This window comes from Rhagoletis pomonella, unplaced genomic scaffold (genome assembly GCF_013731165.1).
Source record: "Rhagoletis pomonella isolate Grant_MI unplaced genomic scaffold, Rhpom_1.0 Rhpom_scaffold_00002, whole genome shotgun sequence".
NCBI classification, from domain to species: domain Eukaryota; kingdom Metazoa; phylum Arthropoda; class Insecta; order Diptera; family Tephritidae; genus Rhagoletis; species Rhagoletis pomonella.
Genome location: NW_023458556.1, coordinates 75,736,400 through 75,758,623, shown reverse-complemented (window position 1 = coordinate 75,758,623; position 22,224 = coordinate 75,736,400). Strand labels below are relative to the sequence as shown.

The window sequence follows — 22,224 nt, the reverse complement described above, 5'->3', positions numbered from 1 at the left end:
TTATATTATTTATTTTCTACTTTTTAGTCCTGTCTGAATAAAAGTTTGCAATAGATATTAAAATAATTCGACGATATTAATAGATAGGTGCACACACATGCATTTACATATGTATGTACATACATACGAGCACCGACTAATTTCATTTAAAGAAATGGCGTATCGTCCATTTCCGCTGTAGCGTACGTAGTACCTCGCCCTATGCACTACAGATGTCGCCCTTTGCACTAGACTTTTTTATAGGAACTTTGGAAAGCAAAGGTTTTATGGTGTCGGACACACAACATTGAAAGTTTCTGGAGCCACAACATTGCAAGTTGATAAAAGCGTTGTAATAAAATAGGGATGTACCGGATAGAAATTTCGCTGGATAACCGGACTCCGTATACCACGTTAAAAATAAGAGCCTGAATTCGACAATATTGTAGCTCTAAGTTTTGTTGAGCTTATTCAGAACTATCACCGTCCTGGCGAGTGTCGTGTCGAGTGTAAGTCATTTTTCTAGAGTCATTACATGGAATTGCCTAAAATTTCCAAAACGTCAGAATACAAAGCATCAGTCTCTTTTATTTCTAAACCTTAGTAGATTATAATGCCAAATATGCGCAACCACGGTGAGATGCTGGTTTTCTACTAGGTTTCGCAAGTTAGACTTTTTTTCTAGTGCGCTTTAGAAATAAAAGAAACTGATGCTTTGTATTTTGACGTTTTGGAATGCACCCTATATTAAAACGAGAGCCTTGGCAGCACTGCATAGTGCAAAAATTTAATAATACCACAAAAATATTTTACAGGTCATCAGCAGACGAGGATAAAGTGCAAGAGCTGACAAAATTTTCAATAGATTTAAGACAGCAAATATATATGTGATAACCCAGATATGGAGTAACTTTTATGAATACGTACATATGTATACAATTTCCATGATGCAATAATACAAGGTGTTATCGGTTGGCAACTTCTCGCTCTAATTCCGCCATATTGACGGCCTTAGGTGAAACAGTATTACTTCTTTAAGAATTATTTGCCTAATAATATAGTTGATTTTTTTTTCTCAGTATACACATTTGGTTTTCTCAGAAAGATATTTTATTTTATTTTATTTCGTTTACGAATATACTATAAAAAAGTAAATTTTGTTTAGAAGAAAATATGAAATTTTATATTTTCCCCCCAAATGGGGATTAATTTCTTCCCGTTTTTCTTCTTATTCTACTGAGCTAAGGCAGTGTCAAATCGAGCTGTCACAACTGATACCACCTTGTATTATTGCATCATGCACAATTTCAACCTTTCCATGGTGCCATGCCAATTTTTACCAGACTTTCACTCGGCACGACAATAGCCAATGGCAATGTGTCGAGTCGTGGATTTTTGTCTAATTTACAACTTACGCAATGAGGAACCAGTTAACTCATATCACACCTTCTTTTGAAGATCGGGCTTGGTGGAAAAAGCCAACGACACTGACAATGGTTAAAGTTTTTGCAGTGATGTGGATATTCAAACGATAGGTAGACAAGCCAGACCCCGGATGAATAAAAATGTGCGATTTGTAAACTTTAAATGGAGATATGCGTTCGTTTGACATTTGCGCTTAGAAGTCAAAGTTCATACAAATTTCTTACATTTCCATGCGTTGCTATTAGGGTCATTGACTCGGTTTTTCCAAACCGGTTTCCACCGGTTATTTTGGATGTCTACAGCCGGTTTTTTTGAAATCTTGATTTTTCGAACATCGAATACACTGGGTTTTTTTTTATCGAACAAACCGGTAATTTCATTTCATACAAACCTTGACCTCTCAATAAAGGTTTGGGAAAATTATTATTACAAGCTTTTATTATGTTTTACATGCGTGTAATCAAATCTGGCAATGAATTTTTAATCAACTTCCCGATGAGCTATAGACTTGAAACTTTAAACTTAGCTCAGAACCTGATGGCAATGCAATGTGAAAGATGAATTAATCCGCTAGGTGGCGCGGGTGTCGAGATACTCGGAAATCCCGTATTTATGGACCGGAATTTTTTTATGGTTCATATTTGGAATGCATATTACCTACATGAAAAGGAATTTACCCAATTGGTGGCGCCGGCGTCGAAATATTTGGAAAACTCGTATTTGTGGTCCGATTTGGTAAAAATTTCTTAAAAAAATGTTTTTAAATCACTTATAAGTATATTTTTTTATACATTATTTTTAAATTGAAAATTGCATCCTCATTGGCTTTTCTGCTAGCTCATGTAGCATTTTCTGGGGATTAACCTATGGAGGACCCCTAACCCAACCAAGACTTTTATCGCCCTGACTCAAGGCGTCAATAAAAGTCTCAGGCAGCTTTTTTTTATATTTTAGACCAGTACCTGAAATAAAGGCGATTATTAAACATACATTTTTGAAGAAGAAAAAAAACTACGCTTGAGCCACATGGTAAATTCAACAATGTAATCGTCTGTCGATCTTTGATAGTCATCTAGCCAGTACGTTTCAAAATCTCGGGCCATTCGACAGAAACCACTCGCCGTGGTACTTCTAGGATAAAACCAACCTTATTTGCTTCCTCCTCAGCTAATTTGAAGATACTCTTAAAGTTTTATTCTGCGTATTTTCGCATATGGGCTAATTCTGTATACACATTTTCAGAGCAAATTTCGGTTCATCATTCAGCTTTTGTACGCATTTTTATAATTGTCATCAAACAAAACTAACTTATTGACTGGTGAGAACAAGAAACGTGAAATTTTGTGGTATATCGATATGTTTGGTAAAACCATAGGCGCATATTCATAGTCATATTTAGCACTCAACTAAGTCGAAACTATTCTAAGTCACAACTAAAGCTATTCATAGTCGCCTTAGTTTCGACTTTTCTGGCTAAGTACCAACTTAAAATTTAGTTTCGGCTGCAGCTGCAACTAAGTCGTAACTAGGAAGAAGTAATTTATCAAATTAAGGGAAAACAGACGAAATATGTAAAAATTAAGTTGGTAGAGGGTGATTTTGATAATATTGAATAATCTCCCATTAAAATTTACAAAGATCGATCCATTTTAATCGGGAGATGAAATTAAATGCGTATTACAATTCGAATAAAGCTACATCACAATTTTATAATTGGAATAATTTAGATAAATTCTCAAATAATAAGTCAGTTTCACGCTAGTTCTTTAAAGTAAATTTGTGCAAACATTTAGATATCTACTATTTGTATGTTTCACAGCATGCTTTCGATAAACATCGACTTCACATCACTGCGGTTGTTCTGGCTATTTCACACAATTAACAAGAAAATGATACCTTATTCTTTTGCATAATCATGCAATGAAAATAAAAATTAGATAAACGGATGATCAAACTTGACATTATTTAATAAAAATGTAATTTTTCCAAAATATCGTAAAGAAAAATCGATACATTTTCACACTCGTTTTGCTATATCGTAAACTAAGTCGAAACTACTTAGTAGAAGTCTGAAATGCGACTATGAGTAGAGGTAAATTTTAAGTTGGTACTTAAATTTAAATTGCAACTTTGTTAGTTTCGACTTAGTTGCTGGACTATGAATACGCGCCATAGTCTCTATGAGATTAGTCAATTTTTCTTTTGAATCTTTGGAATGTATATAACAGAGCAGTTTTCTTAAAATAATAAAAATCATGCCACTGAATCGTATTTTAGGGCAGATATCCCAAATGTTTACTTAAGCATAAATGTAGCAAATCAACCTATTGTACTATTTAAAAACAACCATTTGATATTATTTTCCATCGCAATACTTACCTTGGCAACAGCGTGAAAGTATTTGCTAGTTCATTCGTATGATATGTAAATATTGGGGTTATTATAAGATTTATTATGTTTTAAAGTTTCCGCCGAAATATTTTGGAAAAATATTATCTAAAACTTACGTGAGCTGTACCATTGATAAAATGTTTAAACATTTTTATTCAGACCTTTTAAGCATAAGCTCTTCCATCACCTGAAGCGATTTTTTTTTAACTTTTTAAAGGCTCATTTTATATATGTATAAAAAACGCGATTTTTTTATGTTTTTTTGAGATCGCTTCCCTACACGCAAATTTTAATATATTTTCCGACATATTTTGGCAGAAGTCTTAAATTACAACAGATTTTATAGTTCCTATGGAGACTTAGTCCCATTTTTTTTGTATGGAGGTTCCATGTGCTCATACAATACATCTTTTTTCATGACATAAAGATGTCCCCCGTTTTTTCTGGACTCTAGGTTAGGTTAGGTTGAGATGGCTAGGGAGAGTAAATCCCCCTTACACTTAGGCCAACTAAAGGCCCATTGTGATACCATATGCAATCTTTGTTCCCCTATGATGTTGCGGCGCTTACTTGGGATCAAACCAATTCGTTAACGTGACGAATTTCAATAATGCTCTTATATTGATTTCCGATACCTCTGCAAGGCCTTGTAGAGAGGGCTTTCCGAACGTCTGTAGCCGTCTTCTGCTGAGTGCCGGGCACTCGCATATAAGGTACTGTACACTCTCTTCCTCTTCTTGGCATCTGCAGCTGCGACAGTAATCTGGCGCGCTCACTCCCAATCTCGAAGCATGTAGACAGCCGATTAGACAGTGACCTGTAAGAATTCTTGTAAGAATAGATACCTCGGTGCGTTTTAACCCTAAGAGTGTAGATGTGCATTTTTTATTGTAGGCAAGCCATGTAAGTCTAGTCGTTATACAGGAGGAGAGGTTTCTCCAGCGTTCGTTTGCTGCTTGTACGGTGCTATTCCTGGCATGTAGCTTGAAAATGGCCATTGGTATACCTACCATCTCCTTCCCCGGAAGGATGGGGGTGGTCGTACCATTCCTCGCCAGTTCGTCAACTTTGCAGTTGCCCTCAATATCTCGGTGTCCAGACACCCATATGAGTTGTATTCTATAATGCTGGGCCATCTCGTTTAGAGATCTGCGGCATTCAGTGAGAGACTTTGTGTTGTCTACGCATGAGTCTAGAGCTTTCAGGGCTACTTGACTGTCAGAGAAGATAAAAACCTGTCTTTCCTCCTTGGGTATTCTTGCTAGATACCGAGTGGCCTCCTGGATAGCCAGCACCTCTGCCTGGTATACACTGCAATGGTCTGGAAGGCGAAAAACTGTTTCCAGTTCCAGCTCCGGGGAGAAGACTCCTCCCCCGACTTTTCCGTCGAGTTTGGAGCCATCAGTGAACATATTTATAGCGTTGCGTATATGGTGAGGCCTGGTGTCCCAGTCCTTTCGAGTTGGTATGGTAATTATATAGTTTTTGGTGAAGGTGTTTGATGGTATGCAGTAGTCAGTACTTGCAGGTATCGGTATGGGCGCCCTTGTCCCTAGGATTGTCGAATGGCCTGATGGACTATAAGTCCAGAAGCCTGCCTCTCTAAGTCTTAAGGCTGCTATAGTGGCTATTTCCCGAGCTACCAGATCAAGCGGGGGCAGATGTAGGACCGCGTTAAGAGCTTCGGTCGGGGAGGAACAAAGAGTTCCACTTATGCATAGCTCTGCACTCCTTTGTACCTTTTGAAGTTGCCTGAGCGCTGTTGTCTTATCGAGGGTAGGCCACCATACTAGGGCTCCGTAAAGCAGAATCGGGCGATCAATGGAAGTGTAGATCCAGTGAACTATCTAACCAGGGGTTTCTCCACCCGCAGCTCCGAGCCGAGGTAATCGCAAACGGGATGACATTGTTGAACGCCCCTGCTATGTCCAAGAATGCTACTAATGCGAATTCCTTTGCTTCTAGTGATTGCTCAATTTTTGAGACTAGCGTGTGGAGGGCAGTCTCCGTGGATCTGCCCTTGGTATATGCATGTTGTTCATTAGATAACAGAGCTGGGTTAATCGATTGTCTTATATAAGTCTCCAGGAGTCTTTCCAGAGTCTTAAGTAGAAAGGATGAAAGGGTGATAGGCCTAAAATCCCCAGGTTTAGCACGAGAGGCTCTGCCTGCTTTCGGTATGAACACTACCTTGACTTCTTCCAGGCTCCGGGAATGTAACCGAGTTTTAGACAGCTGGTGAATATGGCCTTAGCCATGGCCTTGTATGCTCCATGGTGTGTTGTAGCTGGGCCGGATATATTCCATCACCTTTTTGGATATAGCTAGGTGCTGTAGGTATTTTTGCGAGTACCTTACGGAGTCTAGAGGCTTCGGATGTAGTCTCTATCCCGCTACAAAAATCACTCCACGAGGTGCGTTTCGCTTTCCTGATGGCTTTCTTGTATAAGTTAAGTGTCGATTTATATTGTGCCCAAGATGTCTCTAGGGCGTCGCGCTTAGCAGCATTGAAAGCTGTCCTGCATTCTTTGCGAAGTTTAGTTAGATCGGAGGACCACCAGGGAGGTTTGTACGCCTCCCTGGTTTTCCTCTTGGGACATGCTTTGATAAGCGCTGTCTCGCAACTCTCAGCAAAAAACCTAACAAGGTGATCAAGTTCCTCCCTACTTTCTGGTGCATTAAATGGTTCAGAAGGTAGGTTCTTATATACAAGTTTTCTGTAATACCCCCAATTAGTTTTCCTGATATTTCCTATCTCTTTAGAGACAGGGGGCGAGTCTATTATGCTAAATTCTATGAACCTGTGGTCTGAGAAAGAGTGCTCTTGTAGGACCCTCCACGCAGAGATCTGATTACTGTAAGATTCACTAACGAGGGTGATGTCAAGAACTTCCCTTCGATTGTTTGTGATAAATGTAGGGTCACTTCCCGTGTTGCAAATAGCCAGATTTGTGTTTAGCAAATAGTTATAAAGTGACTCACCTCGTTCGTTTATGTCGGTGCTGTCCCATTGGTTATGATGAGCATTTGTGTCCCCTCCCAGCAGTAGCATCGTGTCCATCGGGTTTGTATTTTCCACCAGCTCCATTAGTGCTGTGAGTGGGAAAGGGCCCTGATCGTCGTGGGCCAGGTAAAAAGAGGCCAGCCTGTATTTTCTTCGCTCTATTTCTAGGCTGACCGTGGTGATGTCTCCAGTGCTGAATTGTGGTAGGATAAAAGAGTTTATATTAGTTTTGACTAAAATGCAGGTGCGGGGTTTTCCCTTACCCTGAACACTTAATAGCTTGTACTTCGGGGTCCGCAAGCAACAGATCATATTACCAGTGATCCATGGCTTTTGGACCAAAGCGATGTCTACTTCACCTGAAGACAGTTGAAGCAGGAGCGCAGCAGATGCTGCTTTACTGTGATGGCTGTTGATTTGGAGTACCTTCATCACGCGAATCTCTCCTTTCTACCACCGTCACGTTGGCTTCGTCGTCGCTGAGAAGCTCATGCTCTGTATACAGCCGCTGTAAGGCTTCACCTACTTCGGAGCTGGATGAGGCGTACCCGCTCAGCTCTTCGGTTGCTTGGTCGTCGACTTCCATCTCGTGGTCGCTGGGTGGCTCGTCCGTCTCCACACAGGCTGCAAGGTTTACTACGGCTTCGGTGTCAGTTTTGTTGTTTTCCCAAAGCCATAGCTCACCCTGTAGTCGCTTTTTGCGAGTGCTTCCAGACTCTCGTCATTTAGGAGGAGGACTACCTGCATCGTTGCTCGCTCAGTTGGCTCCGTGTTAACAACCCTCCAGTTGTGTGTAGGGATGCTGGGATTAAACTCCTGCGGCATTTCTAAGATATCTGCAGGTTCGGACGGCGTAACGGGTACCCAGGCTCTCGCTCTGGGACGCGATGGGATGTCCCTGGCCTCCACAACTTTTAGGCGGGCCCTCGGATACACCTCCCCTACTCTGCTAATCGCCGCTTTGTACAGCTCTACCGATCTGCTGTCGTCACAGGCTATCAATTTGCCGTTCCCCTGGAACCAGCCAGCGTCCGTACATGACGGAGGTGGTCCAGGGTTTTCCCTCTTGACCTTCAAGGCAACTTTCGCCAAAGCAGTTTCGACCCATCTCCATTGGTTTCTCGGGATCCTGCCTTCTTCGTTGATCTCATCCATAACGCCAATAACCTTTCGGTCCTTAGCTATCTCCGCAAAGGATCGAGTCCAGGCACCTTGTGTCTTGGCCCTTTTCGGTGCCAGTGCCGGGGCTTCCTCCACGGATCTCTGACGCTTTGCAGCATCAGTCTTCCCGTATAAGGTAAGGTCGAAGTCCTCTCTACATCTGATATTATTTCCATATAGAAATATGCAAAAAGCATACACTATATGTTCTTATGCAAAAAATTAAATCTTGTATCTCTCATTTATGATACATAAGCGTGGGAAATAGTTTTCGATAAGGTACATTCCATGAATTATTTACAATGAACAGCTGTTTACTGCATGTTTCCACACAAAAATACCAAATGGATTCCCTTAAACTCGTAAAGTCTTAAACCATGTAAAACTCGGAAGTTTACGAGGCTTTTTTGTGAAAAGGTGTAAATAGGTGCGTAAAGTGAATTTTTGACAGACCCACCAGGATTTTGTGAACCAAATTATGTTTCATAGTATTTTCCATAACATGCCGCCATCTTGTCTATATCACTCTTGGCTAAAATACAATTAAAAATGCCGAAAATTAGCAAAAAACCTAAGTCAATACAGTTAGTGGATGAAATACATTCATTTTATTCGCGTATTATTTTTTTCATTTATTTTCATTATTTTACCATGCATTTTAGTATAAAACTGTCGGCCTCTCGGCAATACTGAAGTTTACGAGGTCGTTTTCGCATCAAATTTAGCTCCATACAAATTTTGTCAGTTCTTTTACGAAGCTCGAGAGTTCTTTTACGAAGTTTGCGAGGCTTTTACGAGTTTAAAGGAAGACCCCTTCTATATTTTGTTGCCAAATACCTAGAAAAATGTAGAAAAGTCAGCATTGATTTTGCTCGTATATGATTCATGGTCAAGTTATGTACCCATGTATCACATGTGATTTCATTGGATAGGGAACCTGTTACTTCTTCTTCTTATTTGGCGCTGTAACCGCCTAAGCGATTTTGGCCGAGTTCAACACAGCACGCAAGTCGTTTCTTTTCTGTGCCAACTGACGCCAATTGGAAGTGCCAAGTGAAGCCAAGTCCTTCTCCACCTGGTCTTTCCATCTCAGTGGGGCCTCCCTCTTCCTCTCCATCAGCGGGTTCCGAGTTGAATACTTTCAGAGCTGGAGCGTCGGTGTCCATTCGAACGACATGGCCAAGTCAGCGGAGCCGCTGCATTATGTCCATGTCGTTGTAAAGCTCATAAAGCTCATCGTTCCATCGTCTGCAGTACTCGCCGTCGCCAACGCGTAAAGGCCCGTTAATCTTCCGCAAAATCTTTCTCTCGAATACTCCAAGAGCCGCCTCATCGGTTGTTGTCATTGTCAATGCTTCTGCGCCATACACCAGCACAGGCATGATGAGAGACTTACAGGCTAACCTAATATTCACGCACGCCGCCAATTTATTGTCAAAAATTTCTCATGCACATGCAACTTGTGTGGGACCAACCGAAATTGAACGGCGTGCGTATGAAGCTAGCTCAATTTCCAATTTCTGTTCTGCGTGACATTTTGATTTGACGTTTCGCTCAATGAAATCAAATGCTAACGCACGCAGTCCAATTTCGTGTGACGCAAAAAAAAACAAATTCGACGGCATGCGTGCCAAAACGAGAGAGGACTTTACTTTTCAATTTCCGGCTCAGTCCAAAGTAGCACTTGTTGGCAAGAGTGATTCTGCGTTGGATTTTAATTTATTATCGGTGTTAATGCTGGTTCCCAAGTAAACGAAATTCTCTACTTTCTCGCAATTATAACTGTCAACAGTGACGTGGCTACCAAGGGGCGAATGTGCTGACTGTTTGTTTGATGACAGGAGATACTTCGTCTTCGCTAGCAACTTCACGCTCTTGTATTAGATTGTTCCTGAGCGTTTCAGTTCTGCAGCTCTTATTATCTTCCAACATCAGGTTAAAGAAGTCACATGAGAGGGAGTCGCCCTGTCTGAAACCCCGTTTTGTGACGAAAAGCTCGGAGAGGTATTTCCCAATTCTGACGGAGCTGGTCGTATTGCTCAACGTCATTCAACGTCAGTTTGGCGAGGATGCCAAATTCAGACATGGCGGCGTATAGGCAACTCCTTTTAGTGCTGTCGAAAGCGGCTATAAAGTCAACAAATAGGTGGTGAGTTTCGATCCTTTTCTCGCGGGTCTTTTCCAATACGTGAATACGTGGCCTGTAGTATAATTGTCAGGTCTAAAGCCACACTGATAAGGTTCAATAAGTTCGTTGACGGTAGGCTTCAGTCTTTCGCACAATACACTCGATAAGACCTTATAACCTATGCGGGGTCGCCTTCCCTGTGGATTGGGCAGAGCACACTTAAATTCAAGTCGTCGGGCATGGGTTCATCTGACTATATTCTGCATAAGAGTTGATGAATGCACCTTATCAACTCCTACGCCCTGGTCTTGAAACCTTCCGTAAGTCGCATAACTCGCTGGTAAAATTTTCGGGCATTCTTCCTGTCGGCCAGCATTTCAAGCTCTTCGCACTCACGTATTTCGGCCTCTCTCTTCTTATTGCGGCAAATACGTCTCGCTTCCCTCTTCAGTTACCTACAGCGATCCCACATAGCGTGCGTTGCGCCCGATCGCAGCGTGGCCATGTAGGCGGAATCTTTTTTCTCTCTCTGCAGCTTCCTGACACTCTTCATCGTACCAGTTGTTACTTCGGGCTCGCTGAAATCCAACTACTTCTTCGGCGGCGGTACTTAATGAGCAGGAAATGTGGTTCCACTGCTCGCATATGTCGGTTTGTTGAAGAGCGCTCTCTGAGAGCAGGTGTGAGAGTCGAGTTGCGAATGCATTGGCTGTCTGTTGTGATTGCTTTCAACGTTAAGCTTTCCTTGCATATTTGGGCGGACATTTTTTGCTGAACAGAGAAGGGTGCGTATCTTGGCTGCAACAAGATAGTGGTCCGAGTCGATGTTTGGGCCTCGGAGTGTACGTACGTCTAAAACACTGGAAGCATGCCTTCCGTCTATCACAACATGATCGATTTGGTTTCTCGTATTTCGATCCGGAGACAGCCACGTAACTTGATGGATCTTTTTATGCTTGAACCTAGTACTGCATACTATAATGTTTCGGGCCCCGACGAAGTCGATCAGCCTCAGTCCGTTGTCGGACGTTTCGTCGTGGAGGCTAAATTTTCCGACGTAGGTTCCAAATATCCCTTCCTTGCCCACCCGGGAATTGAAGTCGCCAAGCTCGATTTTGATATCATGGCGGGGCCAGCGCTCTTACGTGCGCTCCAATAGGTAAGCGAGATGTTGAAGAATGTCGCTTTGATGCGGATTCTGGCTAGACGCTCGTCCACCGGGATAAACGACAGTACTCGGCGGCGGAGCCTCTCTCCCACCACATTTCTTGGATATCGGTAATGTCAGCTTTTGTCCTTACGAGGACATCAACCAGCTGGACAGAGGCACATTCCCCTTTAAGAATCCGGACATTCCAGATGCTTGTCCTCAAATCGTAGTCCTTTAAACGTTTGCTGTGGTCGTCATAATGAGGGGTGGGTCTCATCCGAGGCTTTGTTTTTTTTCTTCACTGGAAGTGGTTTTTATGTGGGGGTCCGAAACCCAGCGCACGGGACGGGTTGATTTCGCAACCAAATACACGTTTCTATAGCCAGCCGCTTGCTCCAAGACAGGCACCCGCTTGCAACCGCACCTACTCGTGAACAGACGCTGCAGACTTCAGTTAGCCCTTAAACCGAATAAGTCGGAGTGGCCCCACCGTAGCTCCCTCTCTTTCTGCCGTGACCCAATGCTCCACTCGGATTGGTTACAGCATCTGACACATGGGTTGCTCACGTTGCACAGAGTGCGTGAACGAGGACGCAAGAGTCGGGATTGAGTATGGTGAACAACGAATATACCCCATTGCACTCCAACCTGTTAATTAATATAAAATAAATAAAATTAAAATAAATAAAAATTATTAATGTCGATCCAAAAATTTCGGGGTGTGTTTCAGCCCCTAAATCTGCCACTGCATGCAACCATAAATCACAGGGCCTCGTCTAAGAACTTTTAATAAATAGAAAGAATTTTTAATTGTAATGTCATACACTGAGGGAAATAATGCATAGTAAAAATGAATACTTTATATTTGATTATCGTTTAAAAATGTTCGTATTTAAAAATAATATTTTCATACAAAATTTATTACGCACGTATTTGACTGTTCACATCTGAGTATGTATATGTAAGTGTACATACCCTATAAACATTTTGGCGAACGTTCGAAAATTACCTTCGATATCCAATATGAATATCGAACTGAGAACGAACTCATAACCAACCTTAGTTTTCCAACGTTCATAGTGTATTGGAAATACATTCGAGATGGGTTCGAAAAAAATGAAAACCATAGTAACAAGAGAGGAAGTGAAATCCAGCTCATTTTCGAATGGGAATATAATAAAATCACTCAGAATGGCCTAGTTCTCGAATCGAATACTAACCTATTCCACATTCGTTATCGAAGGTGAGACTTGAAAAAATGTTAGTTTTCCAATCATTTTCTAATTGTTAACCAAGCCCAATGTTTATTGGGCGCACCCCAAGCATGCAGAGCGCCGCTCTGAGAGCGGTGACAACACACAAATACATACATAGTACAAATCGCGTGCTGTGGTGTTGATGGATATTCAACATTTGAAAGCAAATTTATATGCCTGGGTGTAGCTGAGTGCGCAAAGATGCATGCCACAAGTTGTTGCTATCCGGAGATGGTCGGGTTCGAATTCCACTGCAGGCAACATGCAAATGATTTTTTTTTTTAGTTTTTGTCTTGATTATTCACTTCACGGATGCTTTTTCAGTACAAACGCGGTCATTTTAATATGCGCGTAATTGAATTGAATATTTACCAATATACAGTACTTTCGTTGACATTTATAGTAAGATCAATTACGTTTCTATTTGATTTTAATATTTTTTTCCCTCAGTGTATTTTTTGCTGTGTGAAGATGTTTAGATACTTGAAAAAAGGGTATGTTACATGTATGTACTCGTAATCTCGCAATTGCCTCTGGATTGAGTGCGACTTGGTAATTTCACATTGAATTAGACTAGTCGTTTCTCGTAGATTATGGGTCGCTGAATGCGAAACTAAATTCAGAATCCCTCTATCACGTCAGCTTTTTAAATATACTCACCTATGCGAGAACCAAATACGAAAAACGATGTTTTAATCTCATTTCGAGGGTACGTAACATCGCGACATCATTGTTCCTTAAAATAAAAAAAGAATTGGCAGTTTTAGCCAGTTCTTGCTTGCACAACCAGGTTCTCTCGGGTGTTAAATTTTCAAGGACAAATTCATAAAGCAAATTTTTCGCTTCAAATCATAGCTCGTTGGGACCAGCAGCTATGGATGTCCTGCCCTGGCCTGCCTTTACGCTGAATATGGTGATGGTGTCCTTTAAGTGCATATCCATACATACATACATGTCTATATCGTTGCCGTAACATCAAAAGGCCCAAATCATTACCTGCGGAATCCAGCTTTGTAGAAAAGTCGGCCGAACTAGCCATCTAATAAAAATTAAATTTAATTATTGCAGTATTAAACAGTATTATTACATACAGCCCTTAATACAAAACAGAATTTTAAAGAAATTCGCAACTTAAGAACTTTACATCTTATTAAATTTAAAAATTACTGTGCGAAGAAATAAAAATGTTGATACTGCCTTTCTATATTAAGGTAACGATATCTTCTTCTTGGTTCGCGCTCTAACCGCCTAAACGATTTTGGCCTATTACGATATATGTACTAAAAAATAACATGTATAAATATATGCTTAAAACAAATGCTGAAAACATTTGCAAAAAGTATTTATTTTTTCCGAATTCAGCAAGTATTTTTGTTTCCATTTTTTAGTTCACCGCCGTCTACACGAAAGATAATTTCCAACTTCAACAGTCAAGCTGCCGCCGTTGTGTCGGGACTCTCCCCATCTATCACTAGCAATGTCACAAGCAATTTATCACCAAACTTTGGAAATAGTAACAAGCAAAACAGTCGTAGTCCAACCCCCCAACGCAAGTTTTTGAATCACCTCAATGCCTCAAATACACCAGACTGTACGAGCCAATGTAATAGCGGCGAGAAATTTCTTCCAACCAATGGCACAACTGGAAACTCAACCTTACTGAACTCACCAAATTTCGTACGTCGTTCTATGTCACCCAGTCCACGACGCTTGATCGACGTGCGTAAGAAGCAAAACTCATTGGATTCGAATAACAGCAGCGGGCCGAAGTCCTTACCTATTTGCAACGAAGCCGTTGGTAATCATGTGCAATTTGATGGACTTACCTATTCTGCTGGACCAACAGAAAATAACACTTCACAAACGGGTAGCAGTAATTCCGATACCAACACTAACGGAATGAGCAGCAAATTCGAAAATATCAGCGACAATGGCAGTGAGATAAGTGATGAGGGCTATCGGAGTCTGGGCGTGATACAATCTAATGCTCAAAAGCGCGAGTCCCTGCATAGTCAAGCTTCAGTGGAAGACGCTGAAAGTAACGGTAAGAAACTGTTCGATTCATATAATGTTTATGAAAAATAAAATAAGATCCTCTCAATTTTTAGGGCGTCTTGATCAAACTTCCAGTGATTCACAACTTTCGCCAATCGACGACGTGGCAATTTCTAAGAAAGAAGATGATCTACTGGCAACAGACTATCACAGACCCTCATTAGAGCTCAAAATAAATGGCGGCCCGCAGTCGCTCCCAGCCGTTTTAGCCACATTTCCACTAAATTCTATCGACAGCAACTTGGTAAATAATTTCGAACAATCAGGAATATTCATAACCGACGATGAAATCACTGTGGACGTCGCCAGCGCCACTGGGTTGCGAAAAACTGGGTTTTCCAATAAAATATTCGGTGGCGAGGAGAATGCAGATACCAGCGTCCCAACTGCCAATGAGTTAAAAGATTCTGCAGACAAAAGCAGTAAAATACCGCACTCACCCATGGCACCGCGCCGCCGCAGCTTGGATAACAGCAACTGTAGCAGCAGCAGCATGCAGGACCTTTCTACGCGCACAGGCTTGCCTATATTCCAACGCAAACAGCCCGTTTACCATTCAGTGCGTCGGCCGGCGAATGAAATAAACAGAAACAGGGACAATGTATCCACATCTGTGGCTACTCGGAAAAACATAACTCCGCCCGGGCGCGAGGTCACTAACACATGGAGCGGCCGCGCTGGTGGGAAGAAACGACCAACTCTTAACGCCGACATATTTGCACCAAAAACTAGCACCGCTACACCGCCTGCAGTTAGCGCCTTCGAACGTAACACACGCACACGCTCCTCCCAGCTACTTTACGATAGCAACGGACGTCGTGTACGTGGCTGCACAGCCTCACTCACCACTTCGCCCGTGAAGAGCTACGCTACATCGCCGCTGGCACAACAGCTACTAGAAGCAGCCAGCAGCGCTAAAAACGATGCTCAAATTTTAGAAAAAATGAAGGTATTACTCTCGCGCTATTCCACCAACTGCAATAGCAACAAGGGAGCCGCGACAAGCGCGTATGCGAACTCAAAAAATGCCACCACGGCTACCTCCAGTAACGCAGCAAAGAAGACCGTATACGAAGACTTCACAACTGCTTGGGTACATAGTAATGGCAATCTAGAACGTTCCAGCAGTTGCTCGCCTCCTACAAAAACCCTGTCAAAACGCAACTCGGCCGCTTCGTCCACAGAGAGTACTCACTCCCGTGAAGTGTCGTCGGTCATTGTTTCCCCACGTCGGGAACGCGGTTTGTCCAAGATTCCAGCACCGACACGCCAACACACCGAGCTTTACTGACATAGAATGCAAGTGCCCAGCAGGGTGCGATTACAGCATAAGGTTATACCGCTACAGCAACAAAAAAGACAATTATAAGGAGTTTTTAAACAGAAGCAAAAAAAAATTATTGACCGGGTCAAGGTAACCGGAACGACGACGAACGAAGCATAAATTCGAAAAATTAGCGTAGTGGCTTTTCAATGCAGCGGGTGTACCAGCTTCAATGTCAGCAAGACTAACACAATTTCTTTTCCTAGCCTAGATTGCATCCTCACATTTGAAAGGTGGACAATGATCCGTATATTAACCAACTATATACACAAAATAAGTTTTTATATTACCTAGTAAGTAAGTAGGTAGGTATGTATGATAAAAAGTTAAACAAATGCATATGTATTTATGTATGCACGTCACAATTGCTTAAAGTAGAACAAGGATATATGTACATACATAACAGAAGTATTGGGCGCGTTCAGAAGGCGCAACAGCTCAGTAATTGCACCTTCTGAACGTATTGTTGTTTACTTCTGATCAACTGAACAGCTGTGTGTTAGATGATCGTAATATTTTTCTGATCATTTGAGACAACATGTTGGTATGTACCTTTGAGAGTTGAATTAGACAGCTAATGTATCAAGCCGTTCAGAAGGTGCATAACGATCACTGATTTTTTAAGCAACTGTTGCGCTCAACTGCTGCGTCTTCTGAACCTACCCATTGGCTTCCGCCTCTCAGTCACAAATTGACGTTACCATTATTATTTGATCGAGAGAAAAATCATATATATGAATAATATTATTTCACATGGAAAATGGGAACACAAACTCCAAGAAAGTTTTTAACCATTTAACACAATGATCAGAGGCTTGAAATTTTATTTTTATTGTATATAAATACTTTTTTTTTTTAATAGTCAAATTGCAACCTTGAAGTTTTGTGAATCTCGCTTCATTTAACATTTTTACTGCCAATTGCGATATATCTCTCTTGAGCTTAGATTTTTGGTTATTTCTAACTGAGTGCATCTTTTTTTACCTTTTCTGATGAAGTTGAAAGAATAATAGACACGTTCAGATATGGATGAATGGTCACTGAGGTCAAACCGCATGAAATGGTTTATGCTACTTTCTAAATAAATATGTATGTACATATAACTCGGGATTTATTCAAAATCTTTTTTTGCTTAGATGATCATCCACTGCTGCAATTAAGTAAGAAGAGTTTATAATGTCACCTTGTTGTTAAAAGTGTCTTTTGACATTATATTTTCTTTAAAATATCATCTTGGGTGAGATTTCAGTTGTAGATATTCGAGTTTTGAAAAAGTTTTATTTATGCTTTTAAAAGTGCGGAACTTCATTCCAAGCTGATGAGCAAATAAAAAAACACTCTCAGCTCAAGGCTGGTATTATAAGCACCCCCTTAACGTTTTTAAAAATAAAATATAATTTCATAAATTTGGACAGTTTTCACTGGAATCTTAAAACACTGACGCGTTTGGTGGATAACACGTTAAAAGCGAAATATAGCAGAATAATACTCCATATGCTTATAAATACATATGTATGTACATATATGTATTTGCATACATGCATACATGCATACTTGCATACATCACAAAAAATAGCTTACAGTTAATGACATTACTAAAGTAAAACCATTGGCAACAATTTTACAACACATTTCCATATTTTAAACTGCATACAACATCACTCATCCATTAACATTCTAAATAAGAGTATATAACACCAATAATATAGTAATATATATATATATATATATATATATATACACACTTTCCGTCATTTGAATAGCGCACCCTTTTAATCCTTAGTATTTACAGTTTTCCTGTTGTTTATGTAATATTCATGATATTTTTATGGAAATATAGCATATTCAATGTGTTAATCCGATTTTTAAATTTTGTGCAAATTAAAAAAAAATCAACATAGGAGCGCGATATCTTAATTACCTGCAGTGAATAAATTAATAATATTTCTAAAAAAATTTCGGATATGCAGTTTTGTAACCTTTTCAATTTCAGTTTAATAAAGTGCAAGTTTCAAGTGGCTGTAAAACAGCGTAAAATTTGAAATTTTTTTGTCGACGACCCTGCGTTTTTCTTCCATATAAAAATTTTGTTGACCGCAGCCACTTGAAACTTGCACTTTATTTAACTAAAATTGAATGGACTACAAGTCTTCATATCCGAAATTTCTATTAAAATATTATTAGCTTATTCACTGCAGGTCAATAAAATAGCGCACCCCTTTGCTGAAATTTCGGAAATCGGATTTACTCGTAAAATATTCTACACTTTTATAAAAATTAATGAATGTTAAATAAACAAAAGGAAATCTGAAATTACTGAAGACTAAAAGGGTGCGCTATTCAAATGGCGCGGAAGGTATTTCGGTATGTGTAAAAAGGAAATCGAATATGTGTAATGAAAAAGAAAACAATCCGGACTCTGTAACCTCAAAATTTTACAAGGCTTTTATAAACGCATACAAAATTTGTGTGTATATTATCCAACTAAAATAAAAACTTATATGTATATAATTTTAGCACTAGCAGTGGTCATACATGCATACATACATAAATCCATACTTATGTATAAAAATAGAATAGAACAAAAAAGTTTTAAACAAAAATAGTTTTCTAGAAGTTTTTACAACCAACTATAAAAAATTAGTACTTGAATTGAAAATATGTATAAATAGTAGTAAATATTTTTGTAAAACCACACAAACACACTCAAATGGAGGTAAAAGGATTCCAATTGGAATAAATTTAAATAATTCACCTTTGTAGTATGTGCGTACATACATATGAACAAGTGTGTATACCTGTTTATTTACATACATATGTCAGGGTGTGATAATTCAATGAGGACTATGAAAGTAACGGAAGCAATTTCAATTTTTTATTTGTTTTTTTTTTTGTTTATCCCTACGATGCAGTGTGGTGGTAAATTTTGCCACTTTTAATTCTATAAAAAAAAAATACTATGTAAAATGTTTTTGTCTTCATTTGTTCTTTGAAAACTAGGCACTTCAATTTCAACTTAAAATAATATAAACAAAATTATAACAATATTAAAACATACTAACAGCTATTTTCAAAATGCGAGTTACTTGTTGCTCGGTTTTAACATGCCGAATCTGATTTAACTCTCTACGGCTATAGGAGATACTATACTAGATACTATGTACGTATGATATTACTTAAGAACTAACATGAAAAAGTGCTTAAAAGTTACCACCACTTTCATTAATAGAAGTTAAATTATTAAGAACTTTAAGATGTACGTATACACTATTGGAAAAAATTGAAACTCGATATATTGACCAGCTTTGGCTATTCTCTCTTGTTTATTTTATGATTATTAATTTTTTATAAAAGTCTAGCGCATTATATAACAAACAGCAGCAAACATTCTAACTTTGTGAGAAATTAAAAAAATTCGACAAATTTTTTATTCGGAATTTTTAGAAAAATTTTAGGTAGTTATGTGAGTGTTGCCGTTGTGCGACTAAAGGGGCAATTTGACCCTTTTTAAGAGCCAATACCCTTTCACCCGACTTTTTGAAAATTTTGATTATTTGACCCTTTTCCAAAATTATGTGCGAGTTTTGCCCCTTGTCAGAGATATTGTTTAGGCAATGTTAACAGAACCATGCTATTAAAAAATATTTCCTCGGCTTCATGCCGAGTACAAGTCGTTTATCGAGAGCCGAGTCGTATCGAAAATTGCACGTCAATCAGCCTCATTGCACAAGTCGTAAATTAGGCTAAATTGTACGACTCGCCAACAATGGCATTGTCTAATGTCGTGCTGAAATAAGTAAACGACGAAAATCGTCGAAAACTATGCAGTGCTGCCAATGATATGAAATTTTCGATACGATTCGACTCTCGAAAATCGACTTGCATTCGGCACGGCTCTCGCAATGAGGCTGAATGCCTAAAATTTCGAGCCGACTAGTGTATTAAAACGGAAAAAGTTGGCAGCACTGGATAGTTCGTCGTCGGAATTTCGTCGTTTGTTTGTTTCAGCACGACAGTACCCTACAAGAAAAGGACATTTTAGACTGATCGATGCTCAATACATTCAAATAAAAACCAATGCACATAAAAAACGCTGTAAACATTTCCCTACAATTTTACGGCAGCAAAACAGAGACCTTAAGTTATCATTGATCGAGGCCATATGATGAAAAGGGATGCTAAATCACATGTACACAAAAGAACTGGTCAGATTTTTCAGAAATCCCTTAAATTCTGACGTAAAATATGAGTCATTTCATAATGTCGTCGAGTCGTCTAATTTAGTCTAGTTTACGACTTAAGCAATGAGGCTGATTTTTTTTACGCTGTTGTGCATTTCCTTCCATAACAAAGAAATCTCGAGCATACTTCAATAGTGTAGAAGAAACAACACCCCAATTCTTGGCCACTTTAAACATGCACTCTATTATTCTAAAATTCAATGGGCTATAAAACTGCATACCTTAAATTTTTATAAAAATTCTGAATAAAAAGGTTGACTTTTTGGTGATTATATAATTATTATTAAAAATTAATAAATATCAAATAAATGAAAAGTATAGCCGAAACTGGTGAAAATGTCCCGTTTCTATTTTTTCCCCAATTGTGTATCTACCATAAAGAAATAAAATAGATAGAATCTTCAGCAGCAGTTGGGTGTGTTAGATACATATGTATGTCTGTCATATGTATGTATGTACTCGTAAAGAAATTGACAAAGAAAATGTCAATTTATCAAACTATATATATACCATCTTAGAGTAAAAATTAAAATATAGTTTTTGTTTTATAAATATATCAGCCGAAAAACTCCTAAAATACACCAGTAACACTTACGTAGTTTCCGGTGATTGCTTTAGTAACTAATAAACTCGAGAAATTAATTAGAAACATTTTACGGTTCAGCCAAAGTTTCCAAACTTTCTACACTATAAGCGAATGCTCCTACTATGAATTTATCATGTCATAAATACATGTAAATATGTACATATGTTTGCTACACAATTTATTACACTTGCCTAAAATACCAGTGGGATCAAGACTAAACAGTCATATTCACAAAATTTCACAAATGAAATATACATACACATTCATTAAACTACCCCTGCAAACCAAAGTTCCCGAAATCTTAAGGAAATCGTTAGGAGTATCTCATTTCTGTAACGATTTTTTTCCGAATTTTCAAAGAAAATTATATGAAGTGGTTGACACGAACTCGTAAAGAAATTTCTGTACGAAAAATAAAGAAAATTCTGGAAAAATTCTGAAAGATATTCTTCACATAGCAGCATTATTTTCGTTGCTTCACAGATTTTCTTCCGAAATTTCGTAAAAGAATGGAAGAGTGCGTAATTTATTTCATTTTAGAAAATTCGGCAAAAAACCGAATTAAATCTTAACGAATTCTTTAAAAAATGCAGAACCCTGCAAACCCAGGGACCCTGCAAACCATTTTTACAGAGTATTCTGAATCGTAAAGAATTTTTAAAGAATTCGGAAAGATCCCATCTTCTTTCAAATGACAATATGGCTGTCAAACTATCAAATTGCCTGCAATAGATGTCAGGCAATAAGCGCTGACATATATTGCAGCCCATGAGAAATAGGCGTTCTCCATTGGAAATATACTTTGTGACAAGGTTATCACGACATCAGTGTTTTCCTGTGGAGACAGGGCCTAAAGTAAAAATTGTGGGTACACTTGATATTTGATTGAAAAACTCTAGTGTTCTTGTGGAATCTGTAATCTGACTCGCCCATACATACATATAGTACTTACATACGAACGTATTTATTTTTTGACTATTTGTGTTATATAAAAAGTTTATCTAATCCTTTTGGACATATTTCTCACGGGCAAGTGCTATATTTAATATGAGACTTTCAACTTACAACAAATCTAGCTTTCTTAATAAAAATTTTGTACACCAAGTATGCCCAGCGCAGGACACTTGCATATGGAGTTCTGCCAGCGCAGGGCACTTGCTTATGGAGTTCTGCCAACGTAGGGCATGACTGGTTTATACCCTATTTACCTATACTACACTCATAGTAACCAGAACACATCTAATATTAATTATGCAAGTACATACATATACTTTTTTATATACATAAAAACGAATACTAGGTAGGACCTCATGTAAAATCACATATGTATGTATGTATTCGAGGTAAATTGGTGCTCTGTGCCGCAGATTTTTTTATCTAAGCACATGTTAACTATTTTGTTGTTACATAATTTAAAGTTACAAGCATGCTATGGCAGGCCCAAATTTAATTCAGTATTTAATTTAAGATAACCATATTTACCATATTGCAGTTTTCAAAAGATCAAAAATTGCATTTTATCAA

The 22,224-nt window shown here is 39.1% G+C and overlaps 1 protein-coding gene across 1 annotated transcript in view; it reads left to right on the top strand.

Annotated features, from left to right (window-relative positions):
* Window positions 1-16,325, top strand: part of LOC118734080 (GAS2-like protein pickled eggs) — a 115,495-nt gene extending 99,170 nt beyond the window's left edge. Inside the window, exons 6-7 of the mRNA XM_036463782.1 lie at window positions 13,883-14,538; window positions 14,603-16,325. Of these exons, the coding sequence (XP_036319675.1) occupies window positions 13,883-14,538; window positions 14,603-15,840 (1,894 nt within the window). The 3' untranslated portion in view covers window positions 15,841-16,325. The remainder of the gene's footprint in view (window positions 1-13,882; window positions 14,539-14,602) is intronic.
* The last annotated feature ends 5,899 nt before the right edge of the window (window positions 16,326-22,224 follow it).